The sequence below is a fragment of the Vidua macroura genome, chromosome 9 (genome assembly GCF_024509145.1).
Source record: "Vidua macroura isolate BioBank_ID:100142 chromosome 9, ASM2450914v1, whole genome shotgun sequence".
NCBI classification, from domain to species: domain Eukaryota; kingdom Metazoa; phylum Chordata; class Aves; order Passeriformes; family Viduidae; genus Vidua; species Vidua macroura.
The window spans coordinates 8,951,444-8,979,221 of NC_071579.1; the positions used below are offsets into that span (position 1 = coordinate 8,951,444).

Here is a 27,778-nt window from a genome sequence, read left to right on the forward strand (position 1 = left end):
GAGCTGGATTAAAGAAGCAGTGCTTCACCCTTACCTAGTTTTTAAGAACTCTTCATGAGAACATAAAAAAATGTTGGACTTGCTTTGCAACCACCACCATTTCCCACACCCCAGCAGGCACAAATAATTACTGTTTCTGCAGTGGCATTAGTGGGGAGGTTAATTTTGTTAGACTTGGCAACAGAACAGAGCTGGAAGGCTTTTTACCCCCTCTGTGTCAATACACTTCTGTGAGCACCAGGCAGCCAGCTGAGCTTCCAGTGTCTGGAATCCAATGTGTTCCCATTAAAGAACTGTCCTCTTCCACATGGATGTGGAGGAATGAAGCCTGACTGGGAATAGTAATAAACACTGTCTTGGATGAAGGGAGCAACAATTCATGCTCCTGACATTACTTCAGGTTCTGCAGAGACCAGCAGCATCACATCAGTCTTGGAAAAGGTATTCCATGATCCTGCATGATCTAGATCACCCAAACAACTCACCGTGGAGGGTCACACAGCATGCAGAGGGCTGCAAAGGAACCTAGTGCTGCCTGGCATGGTTAGAAAACCACTGCAGCAAAGACTGTTTGCACAGCTTGTTAGACAACAAAGTGCAATCTCCACTGAGCCTAAGATGTGGTTTGGAATCTGTTTGGCAGGAAATGGTCTTAGACACTTGAAAAGGTTTCCTCAGAATACCTTGAGTCTCCAACAATCACAATTAGCAACAGAAGCCTTCGAAATTCAAATCCAAACACAAATCAAAGGTATAGCATGCAAGTCTTCAGGAACAAACTCTTTATTAAAAATAAAATCATACAACTTGCAGGGAATTCCCTAAGGACATGATATATTACAGAGCTGTACTTGTACTAAGGAGCCAAAAAGGCATACAAACTGGGAAGAGGAAGAAAGGAACTTGGGAAGGAAATGCACTTTTGTTGAAGTGGAAAGACTCCACTGACCTGCTATCACTACCACCCGCCCCTGCCCATGTCCCGATAGCCTCCTCGGTAGCCCCTGCCCGCTCCTCGGTATCCTCCTCCTCCTCGGCAGCCAGCCCCACCTCCGTAGCCTCCCCCAGGACTACCTGGGTGTCCTCTTCCCGCCGAGTGCCAGCTGGAGTAGCCACCGTAGCCTCTGCCCCTGTGGCCGGAGCCGTGCGCGTAACCTCCCCAGCCTCGAAGGCCACCGCCGTTGTCGTAGCGAGCCATCTTGGGCGGGCGGGGGCCATCCCCGAACCTGGCCAAGAACAACACCATACACTTGAGGCAATCTCACAAACTGCAGCTCTACAAGACGGGAAATAGCACAATCCTCAGCTAAGCCACCTCAATTTTCTGTGAGCACAATACAATGGTTGAACTACAGTTGCACTCGCGCTCCTTTTCCACTTCAGAAAAGTTTCCTTTGCTTCAGAAGCAAGGGATGGAAACAAGGGGCAACAGAGGGGTGCAAGCCCAGCCAAATACGTGTTTTCTTTACAGGAAAAGGTTTGCCCAGAATAAATATACATTATCTTTTCTTTAAATGATAATTTGTGTTTTGGAAGAGGGGATGACAGCTTTTAATCCTGAGAGCTGTGTGTCCTTGTGCAAACAGGCAGTGATGTCTCTACATAAGCTTTGAGCGCAAGCATTTCGTGCTCAGAGCACAGCACTGAAACCAAAGCCTGAAGTCGCCATCCTCACCTCCGAGCAGGGGCTCTCACCTGGTGCTGGCAGCCGTGAGTGCCATCCCCGCCGCCGCTGGCCGGGACAGCTGCCGGATGACGTTCAGCATGCGCTCGTAGGCAGGCTCCAGCTGCCGGATGATCCCAGGCTCTTTGCTCACTTCCACCACGAGGGCCTCCATGGCAGCGCGCAGAGCGGTGATGCAGGCGGCCGCCGCGTGCGGCATCTTCAGCTTGATCCTGCAGCACAAAGAGGCTGTTAGAGCTGCCACGGCTTCCAGGGGAGCAGCTGGGAAGGAAGAGGCCCTGCAGAGCGGCTGTCATTGAGCCAGAAATCTACATTCTCATCTCTGAAGTTCTAATTTGTCACTGAAGGGGTGAGAAATTCAGGAGGCAAATTTGAAAGATCCCTAAGATTTGGCATTGTTAAAACATAACTGCTCTTCTGGTAAAATTTGCTCTTGAAATTTAACGAAGGGCTATGAAGATGCTCTGAGGGCTGAAACTCCTCTGCTCTGAGTGAGCTGGGGGTGTTCAGCCTGGAGAAGGGAAGGCTCCAGGGAGGCCTTAGAGCCCTTTCCAGTGTCTGAAGAGGGCTTTCAAAAGGAGATACCGGCAGATAGTGATAGGACAAGGGGAAATTCTTTTAAACTGATGGAGGGCAGGGTTAGATGGGATATTGAGAAGAAATTCTTCCTTGTAAGGGTGGTGAGGGCCCTAGCACAGGTTTCCCAGAGAAGCTGTGACTGCCCCATCCCTAGGAGTGCCCAAGGCCAGGCTGAACAGGGCTTGGACCTGAGATGAGCTTTAAAGTTCTTTTCAACACAAAACATTCTGTGATTCTATCATTCTATACTGGGATAAATTCAACATGTAACCTCTTGCATAAAACAAGAAGATACTAAAATACAAAGTAAACTGAAAACATGAGGCTCCAAGATTTTGAAAGCTCCAACACTCAAATGTTTAGCAAATTAAGCTCTTTGCCTCTGTTTTACTGACTAGGGGGTAAAAGCAAAACAAACAAAACAACCATCCAGATGTTATTTGGTGATGGCCATAAAATTTACACGGCCAGAAACATTTCTCTCCTCAAGCTGTGTTGAAAACAAGGTTTCCTCAGTCTTTGCCTGAGGAGGAGGTTGAAAACACAAAGTGCCTTTCACCTTTCAGTTGAAGAGGAAAAAAACAGCAGTTTTTATGGAAACTACCTTGTCCTGTTTCCAGTTTAAGCAGATAATCTGCATGAAACAGGGCTCAAATTAACCTATCCCTTCCTCACAGGAAGGAAAGGTCATGCCTTCCCAACACACCTGTGGTGCATGGCTTGCTCTGGGATCCCTGTTCTACAGACATTTGGTCTGCATTAGCTTCACTTCCCCTCAGTCAAGGGGTTAGAACTGGATGAGCTTTGTCCTTTCCAACCCAAACCACTCCATGATTCCACGACTCTGAGCACAAGCAGATCCATACCAGTCATCCACCAGAATGAGCTCCCCATCTGACAGGACTTTCTTGGAAGCAAAGAGGAGCAGCTGCAGTGGGCTCACCAAGGTCATGGTTTTGGCAGAGATGGCTCGTGTTCTAATCTGCAAGTTAAAGAGGAAAATTACTCTTGAAATGGAAAACAGAGCTCTGCACCTTCTTCTGGACATTGAAACTGGAGAATTTTGTTTAAAAAAACTCCAAACAATGCATAATAAAGCTAGGTATAACTAGGTATAACGTTAGGAAATTATAAGAGCATGTGCATATATGACATTGAATGCCAGGCAGAGGTTTACAGGGATTCGGCACTGCTGGTGTAACACCTCAACAAAAACTATCTTCCATTTTAAAATATTCATTTTCCGTGTCTGCAGTTATGTAGCTTTTGCAATAGCCAGCTCATACTTTGCCAGCCTTAAAATGACAAGGGCACATCTGAATTTTCTTCCCACCCTTCAGTTACTGAGGCTGTGATGAAAAGCTTTAGTGGGCTCCTATTCATGCAAGTGTGGAAGTTGCCAGATGTCCATGCAGTCACTGCTGTGTCACGTTACGTTGACCTTGAGTTTCAACTGAGAACTTGGACAACATCAAGCCAGAGATAACAGCCCTGCTACATGGCCCCTTGCCCCTCAGTTTAAAGAGGAACAGAGAGATACCTAATGGGCAGGAAGAGAGCTGCACACAAATCCTTCCAGCATCCCAGCCTCACCCAGGTGCTAAGCTACTCTTAAGCCACCATCTTAGTCACTCTCCTTTTGCTGTGTGTACTTTCATTTAATGAAGTAAAACTTTTTAAACTCAAAAGTCCTTTGTTGGGTTTAGGGGAATCTCAGTTGAGAGAGATGGTCAAAGTGGTGTAACCTTCCTGGGATCCTGATACAAAGGGTGAAGAAGCAGCAAAGCTTCACCACAGCTCTGAACTATGGATTGGGAATCCAGACTGTCAAGACAAAATCCCTGTACTCAAAGGATTTAAAATTCCATTTATCACCAAACACAAAAGCATTGTCTTCCTTTGCTCCTTGAGTAGTAGTAGCTGAGTTCACAGTGGCTGTCACTGGAACACAGGAGAGCCCACAGGGGTTGCAATGGACATGCACAGAATGTACACCAAATTCATAGGATGGAGGAAAAGGTCACTGAGACCTTTTGGGTGATGCTTGGGAAATGTGAATTATCCTCAGGAGATGACACAGGCCAGAACAGGAGCACCCCACTGCTATATTCCATGTTCCTGTTTTCTCCCTGGATTCATAAGCAGCAGAAGTGATAAGGATAAAAATTCTGTTGTGGTGCCTAATTAGCGTGGAAGAGCTCCTAAAACAAACTCTTATAGAAGATAACAATTTAGATCTTTCTCTACAACCTGGCTGTTGTAACAAAACTCCCAGGAACTTTCTGTGCACCTCTACTTCTACTGAAAATGGTTGACTGGAAGTTACTAGGAGGCTGAGTGACACCAGGACCATGTAACATTTACTTCCTGGAAAGAAAACCAACCAACAAACAATACCCCCAATTCCCCCCCCCCCCTAAAACGAACTAGATATTGCAGTCAGGTTTTTTTCTTATGACTTCTTTACCAAAAAGAACCTGTTGAACTACTTGGCAGCACATGATCAAGATGAAACCCAAAGTCTCTACCTTCTCTCCAAAAATGAAGAAGGGTGATGGATACTTGATGTCCTGGCTGCTGAAAGGGCAGTTGACAGATGATTTGTGGATAAGAGCATTGTGCCCCTCAGTGGTAAGAATCTTCCTCTTCTCCTTGTGGTAGCAGACATTGGGGTAGACCCCAAAAGCCAACAGGGAGATGACAACATCCAGGTTGTTATCAGGGCCAGTGTTGTTAAATGGTTGAGTCATCAAACATTCTGTTGGCAGAGAACAGAAGAATGGCTCAAATCCATCGGACATGTAGGAGAGCACAACAGCTATTTAAGATCCTGGATCAATGCAGAGCTGTTTAGGATCCTGGGTCAATGCCTTTTCTGATTGAATCAACTGCTAGATGTGATCTCCAGTGACCTTTGCACTCAGAGCATATAAATTCTACATTCAATTTTTTATTTCTTAATGGAGAAAGAAAAGCTGAAAAATACCACTACAAAGAGGTATTTTTCTCTCCCAAACTTCAAAAACAAGAAGAGATGGGTTTGTCCAGAATGTGCTGTACCACAATGTGTTTACTGCAATTGTTTTGGAGACAGATCTTTTGGGGGAGGCTAAAATGGATGTTTTTCTTAGTTCATTTGTTACAAATCTCCCCCAGGGTCTCTGGTGGCTTGTTTACAAGTCATCTTGCCCAGAAAAAAGTTACGGATAAATGCAGCAGTGATCCTAACAGCAAGAGGAGAAAAAAATTAAAGGAATTTAAAGAGGGAAAAAAAAATGAAAAGGAAGGGAGATAAACATCTGCTTAATCCAGGCAGTCATGCCATTTCACTGAGCTCCTCAGCAACATTAGGCAAATTCAGAACCTGGTCAAGTTTAAGCATTTTTTCTCTAGAAAACGGAATAATTTGGCACACTGCTGCACATGCCTCCTGCACCACAAACCCAGGAAGTCACAGAACAGAACACTGTTCAGATCACAGACTCCCCACTAAGGTCTATGGAAAGAAGGGGGAAAGCACAGCACATTTTGGGGATACAACAAGTGAAGGAGAAAGTCAGGGAAGTAACACTCTAAGGACACCTGTTTAATAGATTTTAATCCTGCAGCTCTAACCTCAACCTCCAAAATCTCCATGTTGCACCACAGCCATCACAGCTTTAGGAGAGAACACTAAAATTCCACCTGAACGCAGCTGTAAAAGTGGAGCAGTGTTATGGCAAATTCACTATACTCCCCCTGTGCTTGGGTGCTCAACACAGTTTATCCTGGTTATTTCTTTATCATCTCAGAATGAAAAATGCAATCATTAAACTATTGAATTTAATCAGAATCACCTTCAGGAAAGCCAGAACTAATAAGTATGTCTTTTAGCTGGACTTTTGCTTCCCAAGTCATTCTAAGAGTAGCCATGCTGAGTCTTTTGTGTTCACAAAATCTTTTCTCTGCTTCTTCACCACCCATTCTGAAAGTCAAACAGAGGGAATTAGAAGCCTGACCAAGGCAAGAAAAAGCTCACCCTATGTTCTTCACCTGTAACCTGCTGTGCCAGACAACGTACCTTGCATCATCCCAGGCTTGGAAGACAGAGAGCAAAGCTACATGATCTGAATACCTGGTCCCAGCAAAATTCCTGTGGACATAACCCAGGCGTTTGCCTTCATTGATGAAAGGTTCAGGGAAACAGGTAGCTGCAGAGATGGTACATACAGCATCTCCCACACTGAAAGGAACCACAGAAGGGATCAGGATCATTCAGAGTTAGTGCTGCCAGCACCTGCTGCAGGCTGCAGATACCAGGGAAAACTTCTCTGCTAGAGACATTAGGAATTTGGCCTTCATCTGCTAGAGTTCTTCACTGAAACACTTCCCTGGAAGTGGATGTTAAATTAGCTCTATCTGCCCTCCCCTCCACCCATACACCACCTTCTTCTGGTGAAAAGGTCCCTATAGTAATCACAGGACCCTAAAAAGAACAGATCTTATACTAAAGCAAAATGTGGACACTGATTTTTCTCCTTACCTCATTGTTGAATTCCATATCTCCCCACATCTAGTTCACTGTTATACCTAGGTGTTTCAAGTCCCACTCTTAATTCAGAAATACTCAGCCTCCACTGGTGGCTTGCCTTTAACTGAATTCCATGACCACTTTATAGCCTCCACCCGCAGTTATTTCCTCTCTGCTCCCATGAAGATTCACCTCTCCCCAGCTGCAGCATTTATTGCTTATCTAGATATACTGGTTCTTCTCTCTTGCAAGAGGCTCAGAAACTCAGAGAAATAAGAACACTGCCTCTGAGACCACTCAACTTACTAAAAAATACAGCCCATGATCATCATCTTGCCCAGACGAGGTTCAATGGGAAGTTTGGCCAGGATTCTTCCAAGAGGTGTCAACTCATCATTGGAATCCAGGGCATCAAGCTCTGAAACAAGATCCCTTGTTATCAAAGAGAGCTAGCTAACCCCAGGAATCTTTAGATAAGAAATTCACACTTTTAATAGTTGTGCTTAAACTGAACCCCACTCATATTTAAATTTAATATTGGTTACACTGTTGCCAACCTGATTTTCAAAACTGGTTTGAGGTCAGACAAGTTTTACTTGAGCGTCACAGAATTTTTACTACCTCCTCTGCAATTAGAATAATCACAATGTAATTCACATAAATAGTTTCCCATTCCTTTTCAGTTTGCTTCTGTACAAACCCCTATTACACTGTTAAACCACCTATTATCTAATTAATCTAACCTAATTTCTGTCACAACCAGCTGTGGAGTCTTTATTGCCATTGCCAAATCACAGAACCCTCTTCATCAAAAACAGACCACCACAAACTCTCTTCCTTGAGGCTTTACCTGCCTTTCCCTCCTCCCATTACCTAAAAAGTATCATCTGCATTCATCCTCAAAGCTACCAAAGTTTTTTTCACATAAAATAAAGAAGCTTTGTAGCCTCAGCAATTAAATGGTAAAGGAAACGCATAAAGAATTCCTTGACCACCATAAAATCAATTTTTCTTGGTATCTATTGAACCCAAAAGCCTAAAGAATACTTTGAAGAATAACATGTTTCACCTCCCTAAGAATGTACTAGCAGTGTACCTGCACTGAAAAATCACAGGTCATCCAGGAAAGGAAGGCACCTGCAGATACAGCTATTTGGTATTAGAACCAAAAATGTTTGCCTTTTCCCCTGGCTCTGCAATTCTCAGCTGCACAGCATGAAAAGTACTAATAATTTTCAGAACAGAAAGTCATTAAACCTGACTACATATCCCCAGCAATATTTTTTCATTCTGGCCTCCCTCCTGTATACAAGCAACATAGGCTCAGCACACAATTCTTCCATAAAATCAACAATGAAATAGATATTTCCGTTGTTAAAAATTGTAGGAAGTGCTTATTTAGTGACATTTATGAAGTGTGCTGAGGTTTCAGGTCACTTTCATGTTTTACATCTAAAGCACAAATTTAGAGTTCTTCCCTGCTCTATTTTATTCATAGTCTAGTTAGTTCCTTGAAGAGAGTGGGGAGACAACCTAACCCACACGTCAGTTTTTTTGTTTTTCATGCAGATTCATAAACTGGAGGTTTAATTTCTTGACAAAATCTGAGATAATGGGTCAGAAAACTGTACAAAGTGGTAATTATTTAATAAACTACCAACCTCTGTTTTTCAGTACTTTTATAGAAGCTTTGTGAATGCCTCAAGCACTGGACTGAGTCTAAGTCAAACACAGCAGTACCACAGCTGGAAAACAGGAAGCTGGAAGCTAACATAACTTACTGGTAAAAAAACAAAACAAGCCTCAAGTTTGAAGGCTCAAGTTTCTTAAAGGAATGACACTCCACTGGGAATTCAAGTATTTCTTCAGCTGCACAAGCCACTGCCACCCACATGATGCCTCCAGGTTGCTGTGTCAGCCAGAATATGCTGCTCCACCAATGCACCCAGAGGTGGCAAAGCCGTTTGTTGGAGATCACACACATGGAAGACCCCCTGGAGCCAGTTCCACTAGCCCAGGATCACTACATAGCCCCGTGGGCACACGAGGTACCTCTCAGCGTGCGCTCCGCTTCGATCACCGCGTCCAGAGGGGGCGGCTCGATGGCTTTGGCCAGAAACTGCCCGATCCCTCCCAGGCGCAGCAGCTTGATGCTCAAAGCAATTTCGTGAAGTGGTGTTCGAAACATTTCGGGCGTCATGTGAGTCTGAAGTCTGGAATGAGAACAAAGTGCCATTTCTCTGAACACAGACTTTGATCACCATGAGGGGTCATTCCACCAGCAGAAACTACTGCCCTCCAAAGTAAACTCTCTCTGAGCCCACCCATCGGCTCTCTCTGTACTCCTGGAACTTGGGCTCTTCTATCACGAAATTCTGTACTTCTCCAATCTCCTTTGGGGTAAATTTACACTGGGAATGCAGAGGGAATAGGCCTCACATCTCCACTGTCCAACTGGGGGTTCTAGCATGAGCTGACCACAGCCTGCAGGGCTGGAGCACAGTTAGCAGCATGGCTGTGTCCAGCCCCACATTTGTCCTTTACAATCCTCTCTGGCTCTGATAAGGAAGCTCTTATACTCCTGAGAGACAATCTGCTTTCAGCCTGCTCTACATAAAAGTACTTTTCTAGTGCTAGAAAAGGTTTCAAAACACCTTGAACAGATACCCTGATTCAGCTGGCACCATATTTAGATGATTTCTCTCAAAAAACTATCTGTACAAGTCCACACACACTCTTTCTTAAGCACTAAGGAACTTGTATATTTTAGGTTTATATTCTCTGAAGGAAGGCAACCTTAAAACCATGATTACTTCAGTAGCCTAAAATCAGTTCACTGTCAAAAATTAATTAAAATCACTGCACTGTACTCAACAACAGATCTAAACAAATTTGAGGAATCACTGAATTCCTCAAGGAGTTTTTGATCAACTGAGGTTTTCAAGAGTTTACAAAAAGTTGAACATCAAAACACAGCTATGCTGTAACAGCCAGAGAAAGGGGCACTGAAACATCCAGGAGAGAGATAAGAGTGTAACTAACAGCTGTGTTGCCTTCTGCAACCAGCAAAGAGATTTCCATGGCTCCAGTAATGGAAAAACAGTCTGGAAGAGAGGTCAAAAGTTTCAGCAACAGGGAAAGTGCTAGAGCACCATGAAGGGGCTTCCTGGCCATGGAATGGGGATGGAGAGAAAACTAACATCTGCTATCCCTGCTTTTTATCACTTTCATGACAAGATGGCCTGTTACACGGCAATGCCAGATGCCCCCAGTGTTTGAAGGCAGACTAGAGCCTTGTTCTCATTACAAAGCTCTTTTCCTTGCCTCAATTCCCAAGCAGTATTGCTCTCTTCTTGAGAAGTTTGGTAGGTTGCAGTGACACCCTTAATACTAAAACCATGAACTATGTATCCACCTCATACTATGGGTAGAAGCATAACATATGTACATTTTTTTGAGCCAAAGAACAGATATTTCAGTGTGAGCCAACATCAGCCATCTCCTCTTTGTGCTTTCTGCAATGATTTCCCCAGTTTGACCCAAAGCAGCACCCAACAGTTCCGGGAGAATTCCCTGAGGGTATTTTTGGAGATCACAGCCTCACCTCTCAAAGCGAGCTCTGCTGCACAAATGGAAACAGAACCCGGCTCGCACGCGCCCAGCTCTGCCTTTCCGCTGCTCCAGATTGGTTTTTGATGCCCAGACCGTGGCATAGTTTGTCATGTTGTTGTGAGCAGTGAACAGCTTCACTTTTTGCCTGTTACAGGAAAAACACCACTAAAGATCAAACGTCCTTCATCTTAAGCCCTGCCAAATCAGTTCCTATTTTATGGCTTGCAGCCACACTGATTTTAAGAAGCCAATCACCCCTGCTTTGTGTTAGTCAGGCATCAGTCTGGAAACTAAAGCATCACACTCTTTCTAAAGCAGTGCCCCAAACTATTGCACAGAATAATGTTCTCACAACTGTCCAAAAAACAAAAAATTCTCATGAATTCATGAGCTCTCTGTGTGTAGTTTTCTCAGAGAACATGCACAGCAAGGCAGGAAGTGTAACAGACTACAAAAACCCTCCTCTTTATCATCAGCCAGACACTGAGAGTTTGTAAAACTCCTTTGGCAGATGACGTCTACCAAATTGGTGTGGAGACCCAGTGACACCTCATATGAATAGTGCCAGCGTGACCAACCCAGTCCCCTAAGATGCCAACATGGTGTGTCACTATGCTGACCAGCTAAAGACAATGCTGATTTGTCCTGAAGGAGTTAAGAGTCCTCAAACTCAGCTCAGGGAGCATGGGAAAACAAGGCACTTCTGTGGGCTCCCAAAACCTCTTTTGCATTCCCAAGGGTAGGGTTTATGAAACAAAAAGCAGCTTCATGAACTCACTTGCAAGAGTCGATAACAAAGACCACGTCATTGATGGTAACGCTGGTCTCGGCAATACTGGTAGATAAAATAACCTATAAAAACCAGGAAATGCAAAGTGACGTTATTTGGTTTGAAAAAGCTGATAATGTCCAGCAAGATAAACTACAGAATTTATTAAAGTCAGCAATACATTCCCCAAAAGCCCAAGAGAACTGCACACAGAGAAGGCTCCGTACTTTGGTCACCCCAGGAGGCACAGGATCAAACACTCGACGCTGCTCCTCCAGAGGAACCTGGGAATGCAGAGGTAAAATTCTGTACTGGTGGCCTCCTACAACAGGAATACAAAAAGGTTGGTAACTACTACTATGTGAATCTCATTTCTTCTTTCCACAACATAAAAATTTCTGGCCATTCACTCTCACAACAAATTAGCTCCCTAAGCCACTCATCCAACTTCCATCTTCACACAGTCAGTAGCTTCCTTGGGAAAAGATGAAATATAACAAAACAGCTGCTTGTACCAAAGCGAGGGTTCATTTCTAGATGCTTCTGCATTGTATAGATTAAGTTCCAGCCAGGCAAGAAAACAAGGACAGCTCCTGGGACATTCAGAGTCCTGATATAAATCAGCAGAGCCTCAATGAGTTCAAAAGACGTTTCTCTCTCATTCAGCTGAGCCATGGAGTGCTTTGTTTCTGGGCCATATTCATCGCTGCAAATAAGGTTGCAGTTGGCCTACAAAAGAAAAATACCGCAAAGGAAATAATATAAATTAATTTACTCAAACTACAGACTGGCTGGCCAGACAAATAAGAAAATAAAATATGTGGATGGATGCCTTTCAAGAAAAAATGGCCATTTAAAAAATATTTCAATTTAATGGCCCAAACAGAATTTCAAACCTACAAATTAGAAGTTGAATAAAACTGTTATTTCCTTGACAATGTATGTAAGCATTGAAAATATCAACTGTAAGAGAAGGGAGAGAATTTCACCCTAAATTTTCACCCTAAAAAGGTACCACTAAGGTCATATTTCTCTATTTCTTCTTCCAAGGTTATTAATCTTCACTTTCAAAAGCATTTCAGTTTTAGCTTTAAAGAGTAGTAGTTTGACAGAACTTGAGAACCTTAGTTTCAATGAAAAAGACAGTCTTCAGTTTACAAGGTCAAGAAGAAGATTTAGTTCCACTGCTGAAGTTAACAGCAATCTCATATTTTAAAAATAGGAAATCTGCTAGAGATGTTTCACTTCAACAGTGCCAAATGGCTCAAGCTGGAGTACTAAAAACAGCCCTTGTTCAATTTTTCATATTAAAATTCAATCTTACATCGTCATCTTCACCACTTTCTTCATCCTTCTCTTTCTTCTTCTTTTCCTTGGGTGGAGGGACAAACTGAGTCATTTGAATACAATCTTCCAGAAAATAATCTGCAAGGACAGACAGATGATAAGGACTGACTGCTGGAAGCCTGTGTAAGGGAACATAATTCTTTACATCACTTCTCAAGAGTCTCCTGAAATAAACCAGAATATTTCAGAGTATGAAAGCAAGATTGATAAAAACTCAAGCAGTTTCTGGAAGCGCAACCAAGGATTTACCTTGGACAGGAAAGGTTCTGCCATAGACCTCAATGATGGGACAATTGAAGAAGTATTCACAAAACATACTGGTATCAATGGTGGCAGACATGAGGACAACCCTGATTTCAGGATACATCTGAATGACATCCCTCAGCACCACCAAAAGGAAGTCAGTCTGCACAGGAAGAGAATAAGAGCATCATTAACTTCACAGCTATAAAAAGCAGTATCTTCCCAAGAAACCAGAAGGAATTACATTTACTGAGCAAGAGAAGTAACAAGTAGAGCTAAAGTGTTCTAAAACCAGAAACAGTTGTCAGTGCTTTATTTTGAAATTACTGCCATGCCTGGGATAAGTGGTTTTTAGGATTTCCAGTGTAAAGAAGGGTTTTTCTGTTCTACAAAAATAGTTTGCTTCCTTCCTAACAATTACATTACAACCCCAGGTATTTTTAAACTTGGGTTATATATAAAGTAGCCATAATTCATAAAATAAGTAGGAATTACTCAGCACAGGTATGTGTGATGTTTGTAGTTCTGTTTAAATATGACATTTATTTAGCTCTGTCATGCAGTTAGTTAGGCACGCACTTAGCTCAACGGACAAAAATTCCAATCTCACTCGCAATTTCCAAACTTGCATTTTACATCATTAATGTACATTTAATAGATGAAGAGATGCATCAGAAAAATGTTTGTTGCAATTTTCTTCAAATGAGTCCCCAAATTCTGTCCAAAAAAGCTTAAACAATGTATCAGAACTTCACGGTTTCTCTCACTCTTGGTATGACAAAGCTGAGAACTATACAGAATAATCAAGGGGACAGAAAATGTTTGCTATTTCAAATTATATACAATACCTCTCCTAATTCTATCATCAGCTTGTATTTTACTTCGTGTAAGCCCTGAATTTCAATGTATCACTATCAAGACTGCAGGTTCTGTGAACACCACCAGTAATACAACAGTGCCAGTAAAAAACAGCACTCCAAAATAACAGTGTCATTCAGTGTGCTCCCCCACTTGGACAAGATGTGTTTGTATTGTGGTGTGCCATTTTCCAGAGTGGACCAGGACACAGGGGATCCTAACAGGAGAACAGTCAGAGGGCAGCAAGGAAGCACAGGTCCTTGCTCTGCTACTTAAATAAGGAATAATTAAGAGTTCTAAAAATCTTATCAAGGAAGGAAAACTCACATATCTGACACTCACTAAGACACAGTTTCCTCTTGCATATTGGCTACCACACACAAACACATACAGATTTTTAACAGAACAGAAGCATACAGAGATTAGGACTCATCACCAGCTAACTCACGTTAATGTCTCTCTCATGGATCTCATCAACAATTACGTGACTAATGCCACGGATCCCAGTCTCCACCTTTCTCAGAAGAACACCTAAACCAGAAACAGAAGGTAAATGTTCATGTAACAGTTCAACCTTCCCCCTCCCAGCCCCTGGTTTAAAAATCAGGGAGTGTGCAGGCTGCACAGCCCCTTTTCCAACCCCATCTCTAATTGCCATGCTTTCCTTTGTACAAGTGATGGCAAGGCCATGAAGCATTATCACAAGAGACACTCTTCCATCTTTCCCACCCAGTGCTGCTTCCCCTTCTGTCTTTTAAGGACAATCAATATATGACAATTTTCTCTCTTCATGGGATTATTTCTGTGTGCTATCAGACCTGTATTATCAGACTTCTGAACAAAAATCTTAATTTTTCTTTGCACAACGGCATGTCAGCAAACTTTTATCCAAAATAAACCTTTTCAATCTTCTAAGCAGACTTTATAAAAATTTCCATCTAACCATATTTCTGCTTTTGCTGCTAACTCAGAGTTCAGACCCACAATAAGCTCCAAACATAAGGAAGTAATACAGACCTACAGTGCAGAACAGGATGCTGGCGTGTGGCCGAGGGAGCACAGACTCGAAGCGCACGCTGTACCCACAGCTCTGCCCAGGCTCTTCCCCCCTCTCATAGGACACACGCTCTGCTACGGAAACCGCGCTGATCCGCCGGGGCTGAGGGGTGGAAAAGTTTTCCCTAACTTAATGAAGAGGTTTTAGAAGTTTATCACAATACCAGTGAAAGCAATAAAGGAAATCCTAAATGCTACAGATGTCTTGTCCTAAGATTTCTTTACAAGGTAATTGTTAAACATTAATAGTGTAACAGCATAGGTTTTTTTTTTTCACAAAGGAGGGATATAAGGATATATGGCAACTACCAGCTACTTCTTCCCAAATCATTTCCCCTGGGTCTGCTGAGAGTTTTCACTTGGGCAAGGTTCAAGTCAGGTTATCCAAACTGTAAATCCATGCAAGAGTAGCATTCCAAATGACAGTACACATGATACTGAGGTTTCTCCTACATATATTGCTGAGGAGGTATCTTTAACAACCATGTCCTGCAATGATAATAAGGTTCCTCAACACATCCTTCAATCCCCTTCAGGGCCAGGAAGGATGGGGCTTGGAGTAACCTCGTCTAGTGGATGGCATTGCTGACCATGGAAGGGTGTTGGAATGAGATGAGCTTTAAGGTCCCTTCCAACCATTCCATGGTTCTGTGATTTTATCCTAACCAACAGGTGATTTCTTATATCCATGACAGAACTGCAGTGGCCAAACATTCCTCACCTGTGTCACCACTATGTTGCACTCAGCAGCTCGGTTGGTTCTGATGTATTCATCCAAGATATACTGGGGCACTTGAGTGGTTTTGCCACAACCAGTGGCACCACGAATCACAACAACAGAATTGTGATGGATTGCGTCCAGAATTTCACTTTCAAAATTCTTCAGAGGCAAAGCCTCTCTCTCTTCTTGGATCTGGAAAAAAAAAAGTCCAGGACATTTCCAAAAATTAACCTGTTCTGCTCCACATCTATACTTTGCCTCACTTTTCTAGACTTCTCCATTACCCAAAGGAAAAACTGACAAAGAACAGGTCATAGTTTGGACTTTTTCCTGGCACAGCACAACTCACCCCCACATCCACCCCAGTGGAACATCCAGCACTTCTGAAAATGTGCTGTGTATTTGTGCTGAAATCCAGCCTTATACACTTTGTGTTACCTTCGAGCCCTTCTGGAAAATAAAGAGCCAGCACAAGGATGACAGGTCCCAGGACACACACTTACCCTCTGTAATTCCTGATCCTGCTCCAGGCGGTACATGAAATCACTTCTCAGATCCGTGCTGATCTGCTCCGGAGTGAGCTGGAAGTGCAAGACGTTACTTGGAGGCTTTTTGACCCCTCTTCTTAGCTACATCCTAACTTCAGTAGCACATCAGTCACACCAACATCGGGATCCCAAATATCCCTAAAGGATCGTTTCCTGCATAACTCCCTGAAATCAGTTATGCCTCTGAGCTGCTTTATTTCACTCATTCCAGCGTATTAAACATTCATCTCCAAAGAAGTTTCTCAGAAAGACTGAGAGCACTGCAAAAGAACGATTGTTTAAATTGAAACGCTTTGACTGCTTGAGAAACACACTGGATTCAGCAGTAAGCCAAGGAGATTATTTCAACAGGAATTTTTATTATAAGTAATGACCTAACGTAAACACCAACCCACCCTTTAAACAGTAGCTGAAAAGGTAAAAGTTTGAAGAGAATTCATAAGGCAAAACGTGTCTAACATCTGCAAAAGAAATCTGAAGAAATGCAAATTTGGTACCAAAAGGCTAGTTGTTTTTAGTACAAATAAGTCAGCTGTTCCAGTCAGAACTAGCATAGGTAAATCCTGAAGAGATTTGAAACCAGCTCAATTTGGAATGCCCATATTGGTTATGTGTTTCATGCAGCAACAGCTAAATTTACATTACTTCCCTATAATTAAAAAAAAATCAATATATAACAACCAATACTAAATTAATGCAATTTATGGAAAAAACTCCAGTAGAGAAATAAGTAAATTATTATTTTGGCCATAAGCAATCTGAATGTTGTAGGAAAATCAAGTTCCTGCCTCGAGAGTCTTTTCTGACCAGTTTATTCCAGTCAGACCAAATTACCTCTGAACTTCACAAACTAGTAATTCTTTCCCTTCTCCTTCATTTTATCATGCCACACTCTTGCTTTTCACTTTTTTTCTGGGCTGAAAGGGACTAGAAATGACAAAAAGTAAGGAAGTTGGTTGCTTTTGTAGTGGCATTGGCTTGGAACAGTTTATCCTCCCAGAACAAGGGTCTGAACATGGAAGTATGGGAAAGAGAGGACAGAGAATTATAAATGACACACCCATGAACTTTCCTTGTAAATTCAATTATGAACTTTGAGTGGGTTGCACGATGGCAGGCAAAAGGTGAAACAAAGCAGAGAATTGGGACACTCAAGACGCTACTGGTCAAGACCTGATAACACATGAAGTAAACACAAAGAACTCTCTGCCTCCAGGTCAAGAAGGGAATAAATTTTATCAGTGGACTGTCTTGTCCTTTGAAACAGCTCATACTTTAAATCCTGGTTGGGGAGAAGCATTTAGAAGTTCTGGAAGCGTGGGGAAATCAAGCAACAGATCCATTTTTTAAGCTGTCTTACATTTGCCAGCGGACCCTCATCAATATTGCAGCCAGTCCAAGGGTTCCAGTTGGAATGAGGTGGTGACCAGGGAACAACTCCCGCATGACTTTGTCTCTGTGATGGTTCAAAATGGGCCAGCTTGCCAACGTTGATCAGAACTGGATTACTGGGATCTTCAGGCTATAAATCCAAAGGCAGAGTGGGCAAAGACAGATAAATGATTAAATGAGCAGGTGAGATGGTCCATACTTGGAGTACTGAACCACACACTCACCAAAGGCACGATCTCCAGGGACAGTTCCCGTACAGTCTTTTGCAGATGATTTTCTAAGTCAGGAGACAGCGATACCTCATAGGGTTCCAACTAGGAAATATTTTAAAACTACACATCATTATACACAAAAAGACAGGCACTGAAAGCCATAACTGTGGGCTATTACAGATGAACCATCAAACACCTCCTTGTGAAACAAGGCCAAAGAGTATTGTCAGTTCAGAATTCACATTCTTGGAATGTTTTGCCGATTTTTCATTGAATAAGGATTTGCAGGCTATTTTTAAATATCTGAGTTTAATTCCAGAGGAACACATTCCCAAACTTGCAACCATATATATTTGAATTGCCAGAAAATGCTCATGTGACAGACAACTAATCCAAACAGCCAGCCTAGACAGAAATATTCAAACTTGTAGAAAAATGATAATGAAAATAACATTTGTTACAAATCCTATTTCATTTAAGAGAATGTAAAATTAGTAACTCATCCAATCACATACACATGAAATTATATTTCTGATCCAGATCACTCACCAAAACAGAAACTGTTGCTAAAGAATAAAAATTATTAATAACTTGTAAGATGTTAAATATGGAGAGCAAACTCTTAACTCACTCCTGTTTATAAGAGTGCTTCTGCGTTATGAAGTGAAAGCAATAATTCCTGTCCCTCCTGCCAAACTCACCGATTCTCCTTTCTTCTTCGTCTGTCCAGAGTAAGGCTCAATGATACCAAGATGGTAGAGCTGTCTGACCAGGGAAAGGGCACAGGACTGTGCTGCCAGCTTTTTGTTTGATCCATGCTCACGACTGAAAATCCCTGCAGCACACAAAGGTCAGAGCTGTAGCAGCAAAGGAGTCAAGCAGATTCCACAGAAGATACCACTCTGAACTGGGCTCTCTGACTGTACACTCAGACCAGGTCTCGTGGACAGTCTCCAATCTTGATTAATCCAGAATTCCAACATAAAATCCAACCAGGCCCCTCCATTGCCCAGCTCACACTGGCTGTGTGATGTTACTTTACTGCTAAATCCACTGAAGTTTCTCTGCATTCAGTGCCTAAGGAAGTATGATTGTCCAATACCACCCAGCAACATCACGCAAACGATCCTTTATCTCTGGGTGGCTCCAATGCATAACTATAATAAACTCTGTACCCACAAATGTCCTTCTATACCAACATCCATCTCTTGCTAAGTTAAAAAATAAATAGAAGCACTTACTTCTGCCCAGCTGCCTCACATAAATGTTCATTTCTGCATTAAAGCTCCTGCAAGAGAAAGAACACAAAGATACAGCTACCAATAGCTGACACTGCAAACATACTTAGTCTTTCCAATATTTCTCAGTAAAGAGCTCTGTCCTCAGTCAGAAACTCTCAATTCACCAATGACCAAGGTAAAATATTACTACTTTTAGTCCCTTTAACCCCAAGGTAGTAGGTAACAGATCTGTCATCAACAGAACCACTACATTTGATAAGAAGAGCTCTGAATGTGCCACTGTTCAGCACTGAAATTTTCAGCCACATTATTAGGAAATATGCTCTGAGCTGTCCAAATTTAAGGCAACAGTTATAAAGCAGGTGGGATTAACATTAACATGCATCCTAACGTACCATTAACTGTATCCCACAGTAGTATTGGTATTACACTAATGTAACTCACTAACAACTAGATGCAACATTTAATACAGTTACTCTGCTTTTTGCCACACACTTGATCAGCTCAGAGCATAAACAAAACCAAACCAGGTCATTTAGTCAAAATCATGGAACTTATCTGAAGAGGAGACAGAATATTTGAATTTGCATGAATTTCCATTCCCTTACTGCCATATTCTAGAAACAGCCAAACTTGAGTAACAGAGTAACAGTTACTCAAGAGTAACTACTGGTTAACTGTTGGGAAGCAAACCCAACAGTTTGCTTAGTAGACATGTAACCAGTTCAGTTAAAGGTTAACTGGCATATTCATCACAGAATCATAGGATCACGGAATGGTTTGGGTTGGAAGGGATCTTAAAGATCATCTCATTCCAATCCCCTGGGCAGGGACACCTTCCACTATCCCAGCTTGCTCCAAGCCCCATCCAACCTGACCCTGGACACTTCCAGGGATGGAGCAGCCACAGCTGCTCTGGGCCACCTATCCCAGGGTCTCACCACCCTCACAGGAAAGAATTCAGGCTTAAAAAAAAAAATCCTCAACAGAGGAGAAAAGAAATCATGATCCATGTTTTTAAGCATCCCAAACCTAAGTCTGTATTTGCCACATGAAATATTAAAGCTGAATTCTTGTAAGACAGGATTTAAACTGGCAAATGTGACTCAAGATGCACAACTGGAATTTATTGGACTGAGATCCTCTTTGGAAACTAGGGCTTGGCCTTTGCACAGGTGGAGGCTGGGCCTTGCACCTGTGTCCTTCATTTTTTGCTGCAAACAAACAATAAAAAAAGTTAAGTGAGTGATTGAAATTTCAGGTTAGCCCTCCTTCCTGTGCTATCAGTGAACTGACCTTCAGGCACAGTGGCTTCAGGGGTCGAAGGCCACTGGCTCTCAGGGACACAACAGCCACCTAAGACACCGATGACAGTATGTTTCTCAGCCAGGCCTACCGTCAGCATTCAATCTCATTCTCCTCCACCTGAGGGGAGAACAGCAACACCAGAAATCAGTTTGCAGCAGAATCCCACATGATTCCCTAGTCCAGCCTCAGCAGCCCGTGTGTTAGCAGGCACAGGTCTGTGGTGTAGGTCTTCAGCAGGAACAGACGAGGCACAGACATCCCAACACAGAAAAGCCACATCCCATCCCTTAACATGAGCTCATGCTTTGTATTTTAGGACAGCCATCTTATATTTACAACTTATACCCCCCTATCATAGTTAAAGTTCCCAAATTCAAGTTTTCCAGCTATTACTAAGTTCTCAGACCATGAATATGATTAATTGACCACAAACCTCTGAGAGCATGGCTGACATATCTGTTATAATCTATACCTCTGATCATTACCTCAAAAAATCCCCAAAACAGATTGGCAAGATACACAATAACTGTTATTTCTTTAAAAAAACCCAACAACCTAAACTTTATTATGCCCTCAAAACTCCAAAAACATCTATCTCCTGTTATACACACCAAAAGGATTACATCCAACAGTCTCTCAATGAGCCCTACAACACATTAGGATTGTTTCATGCCTATTTGATTTATTGCAGCAGGTAGTGAATAGCCCCTTCTGCCATTCCATCCAGGGCAATCCACACACGCTACCCTGAACAAAAAGTATATAGGAAACTCTGAAATGCACTCCAGAAGAACAATAACCAGGCTGAGAAACATACTGCCATCAGTATAATTTCATTCTGCTCAACACCAGATAAATTTAAATATATGGGGTTTAATGCTGCAGAAGGTGTAACAAAGGAGCTACACAAATAATCCCTAAGCTACAATGTTACAGCATATGTCTAAGTTAAGACAGCCATGATACACAGAGTATCATCATACAATTTCAGAAAGCTTTAAGCATTCACCCATACAGAGTAACACCATGACAGTTCAGAAAGCTGCAAGTCTCTGCCCTTCTTGTCCTTCAGCCCAACCTTTTATCCCCTCATGTTCCCACACTGCACCTGTGTGCCTCTGTTCCCTTTGGGATTGCTCAGTGCCCCTGGGCACTCCATGGCTCATTGCTGTCAGTGCTGCTCACCTGCTTCTCACAGCTGTGCCCACTGGGGATGAGGCTCAGCCCAGCCCCACTCCCAATGACCACACACTGTGTGCCTACACTACAAGATAGAAGAAATGATCAGAAGCTATGCCTGCAACAAGCATAATTTAAATTCCTAGTACTGTACAAACGAACTTTTTATGTCACTCAAGTAAAGGAAATGGCCTTGCCTGAGACACGTAAATTGACATGAAGCGACTTGAAGACAGGTTTTAAATGAGAATTTACAACTTTTTGTACCAACAGACATCTTTTAGATGTTCCAAATGACTGAAAGACTCATTAACAAAAGAATACAATAAGTCCTGCAAGTGGGACTCTCTTGAAAAGGCTGTAATAGGAAAATTCTCCTGTCTTTCTAATAATATAACTCTCATAGAACACAAGTTTATATAATGCAAAAAAGCCCAACACCAAACCCAATCAGGAGAATCCAGCAGCAACACCATGCCATTGTTTCCAGACACAAAACACTATTATATTTCACCAGAAATAATACAATATCCTAACATCTGGATGATTTGTAAAGACTGTTCCTAATAGGGATAAAATAATAAAACCCATCAATTATTTATGCACAATCTGTTATGAACCACTTTCATTTGGGAGAAGCACATGCAAATTCTCTGGTGGAATGGCTAAAAGTCAAAAAAGACTAATATCCAGCTGGTCTTAATTGAAACTTAAGACTCTCAGAACTCCTTTGGGAAGATTCTGCCAAACTGCTTTTTTCAAAAGAAGATTCTATTGCCAAAAAAAATTAACTATAATAAATATATATTACATAATAATAATAATATATATAAAATAAAAATATAAATAAAATGTCCTTAAAGCACATTGCTATATAAGCAAATTTAAGATCTACTTAAAATGCACAAAGGCAACAACAGTTACAGAACAATTACCACAAGCAGTTGAGCTCTTTTCACAGACACTGACACCGAGGAGCTGACTAGAGGATAGAAATCAGTTTAAAAGCTGCATATGCAGAATTTCTCAGGAATTTCTTCAATCCCTCAGATCTCTGCACTGAGGCTCCTCACCCCCATATCACTATTTAAGGATGTTGTTGGTCCTGGCAAAGAACACTATGGCTCTATGGAGTGTGACAAGTAAGTGTGAACAACCACTGTCAAAAATATTTTGAACCCTTCACACAGAGATAGTGACTAAAACCACCAAACCTGTTGTGATCAGGTCCCATTTCAGTGTATTTATATTCTTCCTGGATCTTCTCCTTTTGGAAAAACTGGTTCAGACGTGCCTTGGCATTTTCCAAGGTCCAACCCCCATGAAGATCTGCATTTAAGTCCACTTCTGACTCTGAGGTCTAATATGGAAAAAAGAGTATCATTTACCAGTTTAAAGATTAGGTAATTCACTTGTATGCTATAAAATAATTAAGACATCACAGAAAATGCTAAAAAGTCCTCAATAATTCTTTATTTTCAGAGTAAAATGTCTGTGCAAAGTCCTGGATGTTCAGACTATCCAGAGTGATTTATTTGTCCCTAGCTTAAACAAATTAACTTCATTAAAAGTCAACAAATAAATCTGCAGCTTAAACTAACATCAAAATATCAAAAGAAAAGTTCAACCTTGATTATAAATGCAAATAACAAACTAAAGAGGATGAAAGATACCTATTTAAGAACTACAGGAGAATTCCTCTGCATTACATACCTCGTGCACTTCTTGCTCCTCTTTTCTGGAATAATAATCTTGCAAGTTTGCACCCCGATCCCACTGAGCTCCATGACTGCCACAGTTTCCAGGTGCTGTACCTGGTCCATTGCCTACCACAGAGAAAAAATAAAATAAAACAAAATAACTCCCCAAAACATGTTCTTAGTAATGGAGAGGCATTGCCTGGCCATCCTGACAGGCCATGACCAATCCCACACATCTCATGCAGTCATCCACAACTCTGCCTCAAAACTATGACTTCGGTGTCCTCTCTGCAGAGTGATGCAATTTGGGGGAGAAATCACTGCCAAAATACATTCAAATACACAGAAATGACAGTTTTCAATCTTACCTACTTCACTTTTTAAAAGCAAATGTGGAGGAAGTGGTCCCCCCACAGCTGAACTGGAACCAGTGACATCTCTAGCTGCTTCCTGTCCTCCAGTGGGGTTATCACCTGCTGCTGGCTAGGAAAGGGAATGAAGGAAAACTTCAGCACATTGGTGCAGAATAAGTCATTTTACTAATTAGCTAGAAACTGTTCAGAAAGTTTAAAGACCTCAGGCAACATCATGCAATAGTTATCCCCAATAAATATGCAATAGTTACTACTCAGAAGCAATCCCAATAGTAACACAACTGTGAATATTTTAACACTGAACTGCCAAGAAACTAATTGGCACATTAAAATGAAAATAGCAGTCCTGTTCCCACTGGGTTCCACCTAGGCTGATGAGGCAGGGAGGCTGCTTCCACTCAGAAAACTCCTATATCCTCAATGGAGCACCAGAAGAAGATTCTTCCCTCTCAATAGGTAACACATAATTTCATGCTTTATTTATTTCTCTAAACTTGCTGTAATGACAGAGTTACCTTCCTCTTCCTCAGCCTTTAAGTGATAGTCACTGCTGAGTGTTCACAAAACATAAAAAAACAGTGATCCTGTTACACACCTGTAGCAATTATGGTTTAAAAATGCCAGATTTTCAATGTCTGCTTTGATATATCTGTGATTATTATTTTTGGGTTTGGTTTTGGTTATTTTTAAAGGATTATATATATTATATATATATATTAGAGCATGGCTTTAAGACTTCACAGTGTCAGGTGTGAGTACTCAGCACTTTGAATGCCAGGCTGCACCTTAGAGGGACTCTGAATTCTTTCCAGCCTCATCAGCTTTGCATCATTTGATCTGGTAAATACAACATGCAGCTGTATTTGCCAGATCATCCTACAACATTCACTTGGACCTGATAATCTCAAAGGTCTTTTCCAACCTAAATGATTCCACGATTCCATGATATCCTGTATGTGCCTCAGCCTTCCCCACATTCATCACTGCACGGGGGCACCAGACTGAACTGCAGGGATGAAACACAACTGGGAGCACGGCAGCACAACGACAGAGTAGCCTTTGGTAAGGAGAAAGAGCAGCTTACTCCAAAAGCAGGGATTTCATCCTTCTTCATTTCATTCACCCGCACTAAGTAGTTGATGAAGTCTCGGGCAGCATTGCTCTGCGCATCCTTCTTGTTGGTAGAGTTGCCCATGCCAACATAGTTGAAGCCTTCCACTCGGACCTGCAGGAACAACACACTGCTCATGTGCAGCTGAAAGGGGCTTGGAGGCCAGCAACACCCATGGGAACGCCAAATCCTGGCTGCTGATAAGTACAGGAGAAATAATGTTACTAGGAAATAATATAACTAATATTACATATAGGCTGTGAAAAACAAACCCTCACATTCTGAGAACTTCTCCTCTCAGAGCACAAGGGCTTCCCAAAACCTTGTGGAAAAAGAAAAATCAATGTAGGAAGGGACCCTGGCAACACACAGCAAACTCTGCACAAGGTCACTTTCCTCCACCTAAATCCCAAAACCTTGGACAACAAGGACAAGAGTGACATTGTGTCCACTCAGCAATAGCTCCATGTTATTCCAACTACACAGACATGATTTATTTCTGATTTTTTTTTTTTTTTACTTTAGACAATAGTACCTTCTAACCACATAGTAACCATACAGGATTCACAGCCATCCTACCAGGCTGCAAAAATCAGCAAGTGAGACTGATCCTTTCACTTGTTAAGCTTCCATGGATAATCATGGGGCATCATTAGTTTCTTTATTTTCTTACTGACACGGAAGACAAACAGGGGAGGGAAGGGTAAAATGACAAATTTAAGGTGTTTAGTGCAAATCCATGGCATCACTCATGAACTGATCTGTTCTACACATGGCCTCACACTTAGTGCCAGCTACCTGTCAGAGCCAATTCACAACTCCTACATCCCAAATATCTAGAGGCAGGAGTAAACTACTATTAGAGCAGTGCAGAGCATCAACCATTCCAACAGGAATTCTTTAATGTATTTCATCTCAAGTTCAAGAGCAGACCAAAGCTCTTGGCAAAGGTGATATACAGTATCCCTCACCAATTATTTTAACTGCAAGAAGGGTCACACACAGTGCAGAGACACACACCACCCTTAAATAAACCAATCTGTTTTCCCTGTAAGAACATCATTCAGGCTTCTTCCCTCCTTTCACTCTTTCCACACCGTGCACACAGAGCCAGGACACTCTGGCTAAAAGTGCCCCAGCCCTCCCCAAGGCCTCGGCTTCCAGTGATTCCCACCCAGGCCGGGCAGGGCCCAGACCCCAGTGCTGACCCCAGGCTCCTCCTGGCAGAGCCCAGATCCCGGTAGCAGCCCCAGCAGGGCCCAAGGTTCCCTCTGACAGAGCCGCCAGACCTGCTCCCAGACCCCCGGCACTGATCCCACGTTCCCTGGGGCAAAGCCCCGGCTCCGACCCGGCACGGTCCTCGGCAACACCCCGAGACCCCTGACAAAGCCCAGACCCCGTCACGAACCTCAGATCCCCGGCAAGGCCCCACACTCCCCTTGACAGGGTCCTCAGACCCCCTGGCGGAGCTCCTGACCCCTCCCGGAGCCGAAGCCATGCTCACGGCACGGTCCAAGCTCCCTCTGGTAGAGCCCAGGCTCCCGTCGCAGCCTCCAGCCCCGCAGCACAACCCCCAGATGCCCAGCAGAGCCCCGGCAATACGCCCAGAGCCCGCCCAGGGCCCCGGAGGGCGCCAGTCGCCCTTTGTGTCCCCGGCAGAGCCCCAAGTCCCCCTCACAGCTCCCAGCCCCCCACAGGGCGGCCAGCCCGCTGCCCCGGCGGGGCAGGCCCGCACCTCGCAGAGGAAGGTCTGCCGGCCGCGGCCGCCGGCGGCGCGGATCTCGTAGGCCGGCATCACCCTCCTCCTGCCGCACCAGGCGTACAGGTAGTTCTTCACGTCCCCCATGGCGGGGCCGGGGGCACCGGGGCACGGCCGCCCGCTCCAGCCGGCGCCGGGCCCGCGGCAGCACCGCGCGGCAGCGCCTGCGCGCGGCCAGACGGCGGCCGGGAGGGGCCGGGCGGAGCCGGGCGCGTTCCGCGCACCCGCCCCGCGGCGCCCCTGGCCGGGCTCTCGTCTGAACCATCTCCGTGGCTTGCTGCTGAATCCAGTGTGTTTCTCAAGCAGTCGAAGCGTTTCAATTTAAACAATCGTTCTTTTGCAGTGCTCTCGGTCTTTCTGAGAAACTTCTTTGGAGATGAATGTTTAATACGCTGGAATGAGTGAAATAAAGCAGCTCAGAGGCATAACTGATTTCAGGGAGTTATGCAGGAAACGATCCTTTAGGGATATTTGGGATCCCGATGTTGGTGTGACTGACGTGCTACTGAAGTTAGGATGTAGCTAAGAAGAGGGGTCAAAAAGCCTCCAAGTAACGTCTTGCACTTCCAGCTCACTCCGGAGCAGATCAGCACGGATCTGAGAAGTGATTTCATGTACCGCCTGGAGCAGGATCAGGAATTACAGAGGGTAAGTGTGTGTCCTGGGACCTGTCATCCTTGTGCTGGCTCTTTATTTTCTAGAAGGGCTCGAAGGTAACACAAAGTGTATAAGGCTGGATTTCAGCACAAATACACAGCACGTTTTCAGAAGTGCTGGATGTTCCACTGGGGTGGATGTGGAGGTGAGTTGTGCTGTGCCAGGAAAAAGTACAAACTATGACCTGTTCTTTGTCAGTTTTTCCTTTGGGTAATGGAAAAGTGTAGAAAAGTGAGGCAAAGTATAGATGTGGAGCAGAACAGGTTAATTTTTGGAAATGTCCTGGACTTTTTTTTTTCCAGATCCAAGAAGAGAGAGAGGCTTTGCCTCTGAAGAATTTTGAAAGTGAAATTCTGGACGCAATCCATCACAATTCTGTTGTTGTGGCAAAACCACCCAAGTGGCCCAGTACATGCTGGATCTCTCTTCCCTCCTTCCAGTCACCCTGCAATCATTGTTTTCATGAGGAGCAGTCAGGGCATGGGACCCCTCATTATTTCAGCCACAGGGATCATCAGCCAGCAAGAGGTTCAGCACAGGACACAACAAAATGCACCTCTCAATCTGACATCAGGTGACTTGCTCTGGTGAGACCCCACCTGCAGAGCTGCCTCCAGCTCTGCGGCCCCACCATCAGGACGTGGAGCTGCTGAATCGCCCCAAACCAAACGGGGCCAAAGACACTTCAGGCCAAAGTCCAAAACGTGGGTGTTCGCTTTAGTCAGCGCGCCGGGATCACTCCTCCTAACGGCGCACACCGGGCACACAGCACATTACAATATATGGTTATACCTGTGCATTTCACTGTTTTCCTTATCAAAGCTGTGGTTATGCAAACCAGCTCTTAGAATTACTGTCACAGCACAGGCGCGGCGCAGGCGCAGTGCACCCCGCTGGCTGCACTGAGGAAGGCTCCGC

At 43.4% G+C, this 27,778-nt stretch overlaps 1 protein-coding gene across 2 annotated transcripts; it reads right to left on the minus strand.

The window, feature by feature from the left end:
- Positions 1-767: 767 nt before the first annotated feature.
- DHX9 (DExH-box helicase 9) lies at positions 768-26,354 on the minus strand. 2 transcript variants are annotated; one of them, XM_053985434.1, is made up of 27 exons: positions 26,180-26,354; positions 24,418-24,558; positions 23,328-23,442; positions 22,973-23,085; positions 22,474-22,619; positions 18,773-18,819; positions 18,233-18,366; positions 17,544-17,633; positions 17,288-17,449; positions 15,883-15,960; positions 15,380-15,571; positions 14,620-14,761; positions 14,051-14,133; positions 12,751-12,907; positions 12,479-12,579; positions 11,670-11,883; positions 11,382-11,476; positions 11,164-11,237; positions 10,378-10,530; positions 8,826-8,986; positions 7,080-7,191; positions 6,324-6,485; positions 6,100-6,227; positions 4,792-5,021; positions 3,130-3,245; positions 1,696-1,896; positions 768-1,226 (listed from the first exon to the last, which is right to left on the minus strand). In XM_053985434.1, exons 1-27 carry the CDS (start codon positions 26,288-26,290, stop codon positions 959-961), a joined length of 3,726 nt encoding a protein of 1,241 aa, XP_053841409.1. In that variant the 5' UTR covers positions 26,291-26,354; the 3' UTR covers positions 768-958. The 2 variants fall into 2 exon arrangements, with proteins under 2 accessions (XP_053841409.1, XP_053841410.1); XM_053985435.1 differs by lacking the exons at positions 22,474-22,619; positions 22,973-23,085; positions 23,328-23,442; positions 24,418-24,558; positions 26,180-26,354 and adding an exon at positions 20,069-20,154.
- Between the last annotated feature and the right edge of the window lie 1,424 nt (positions 26,355-27,778).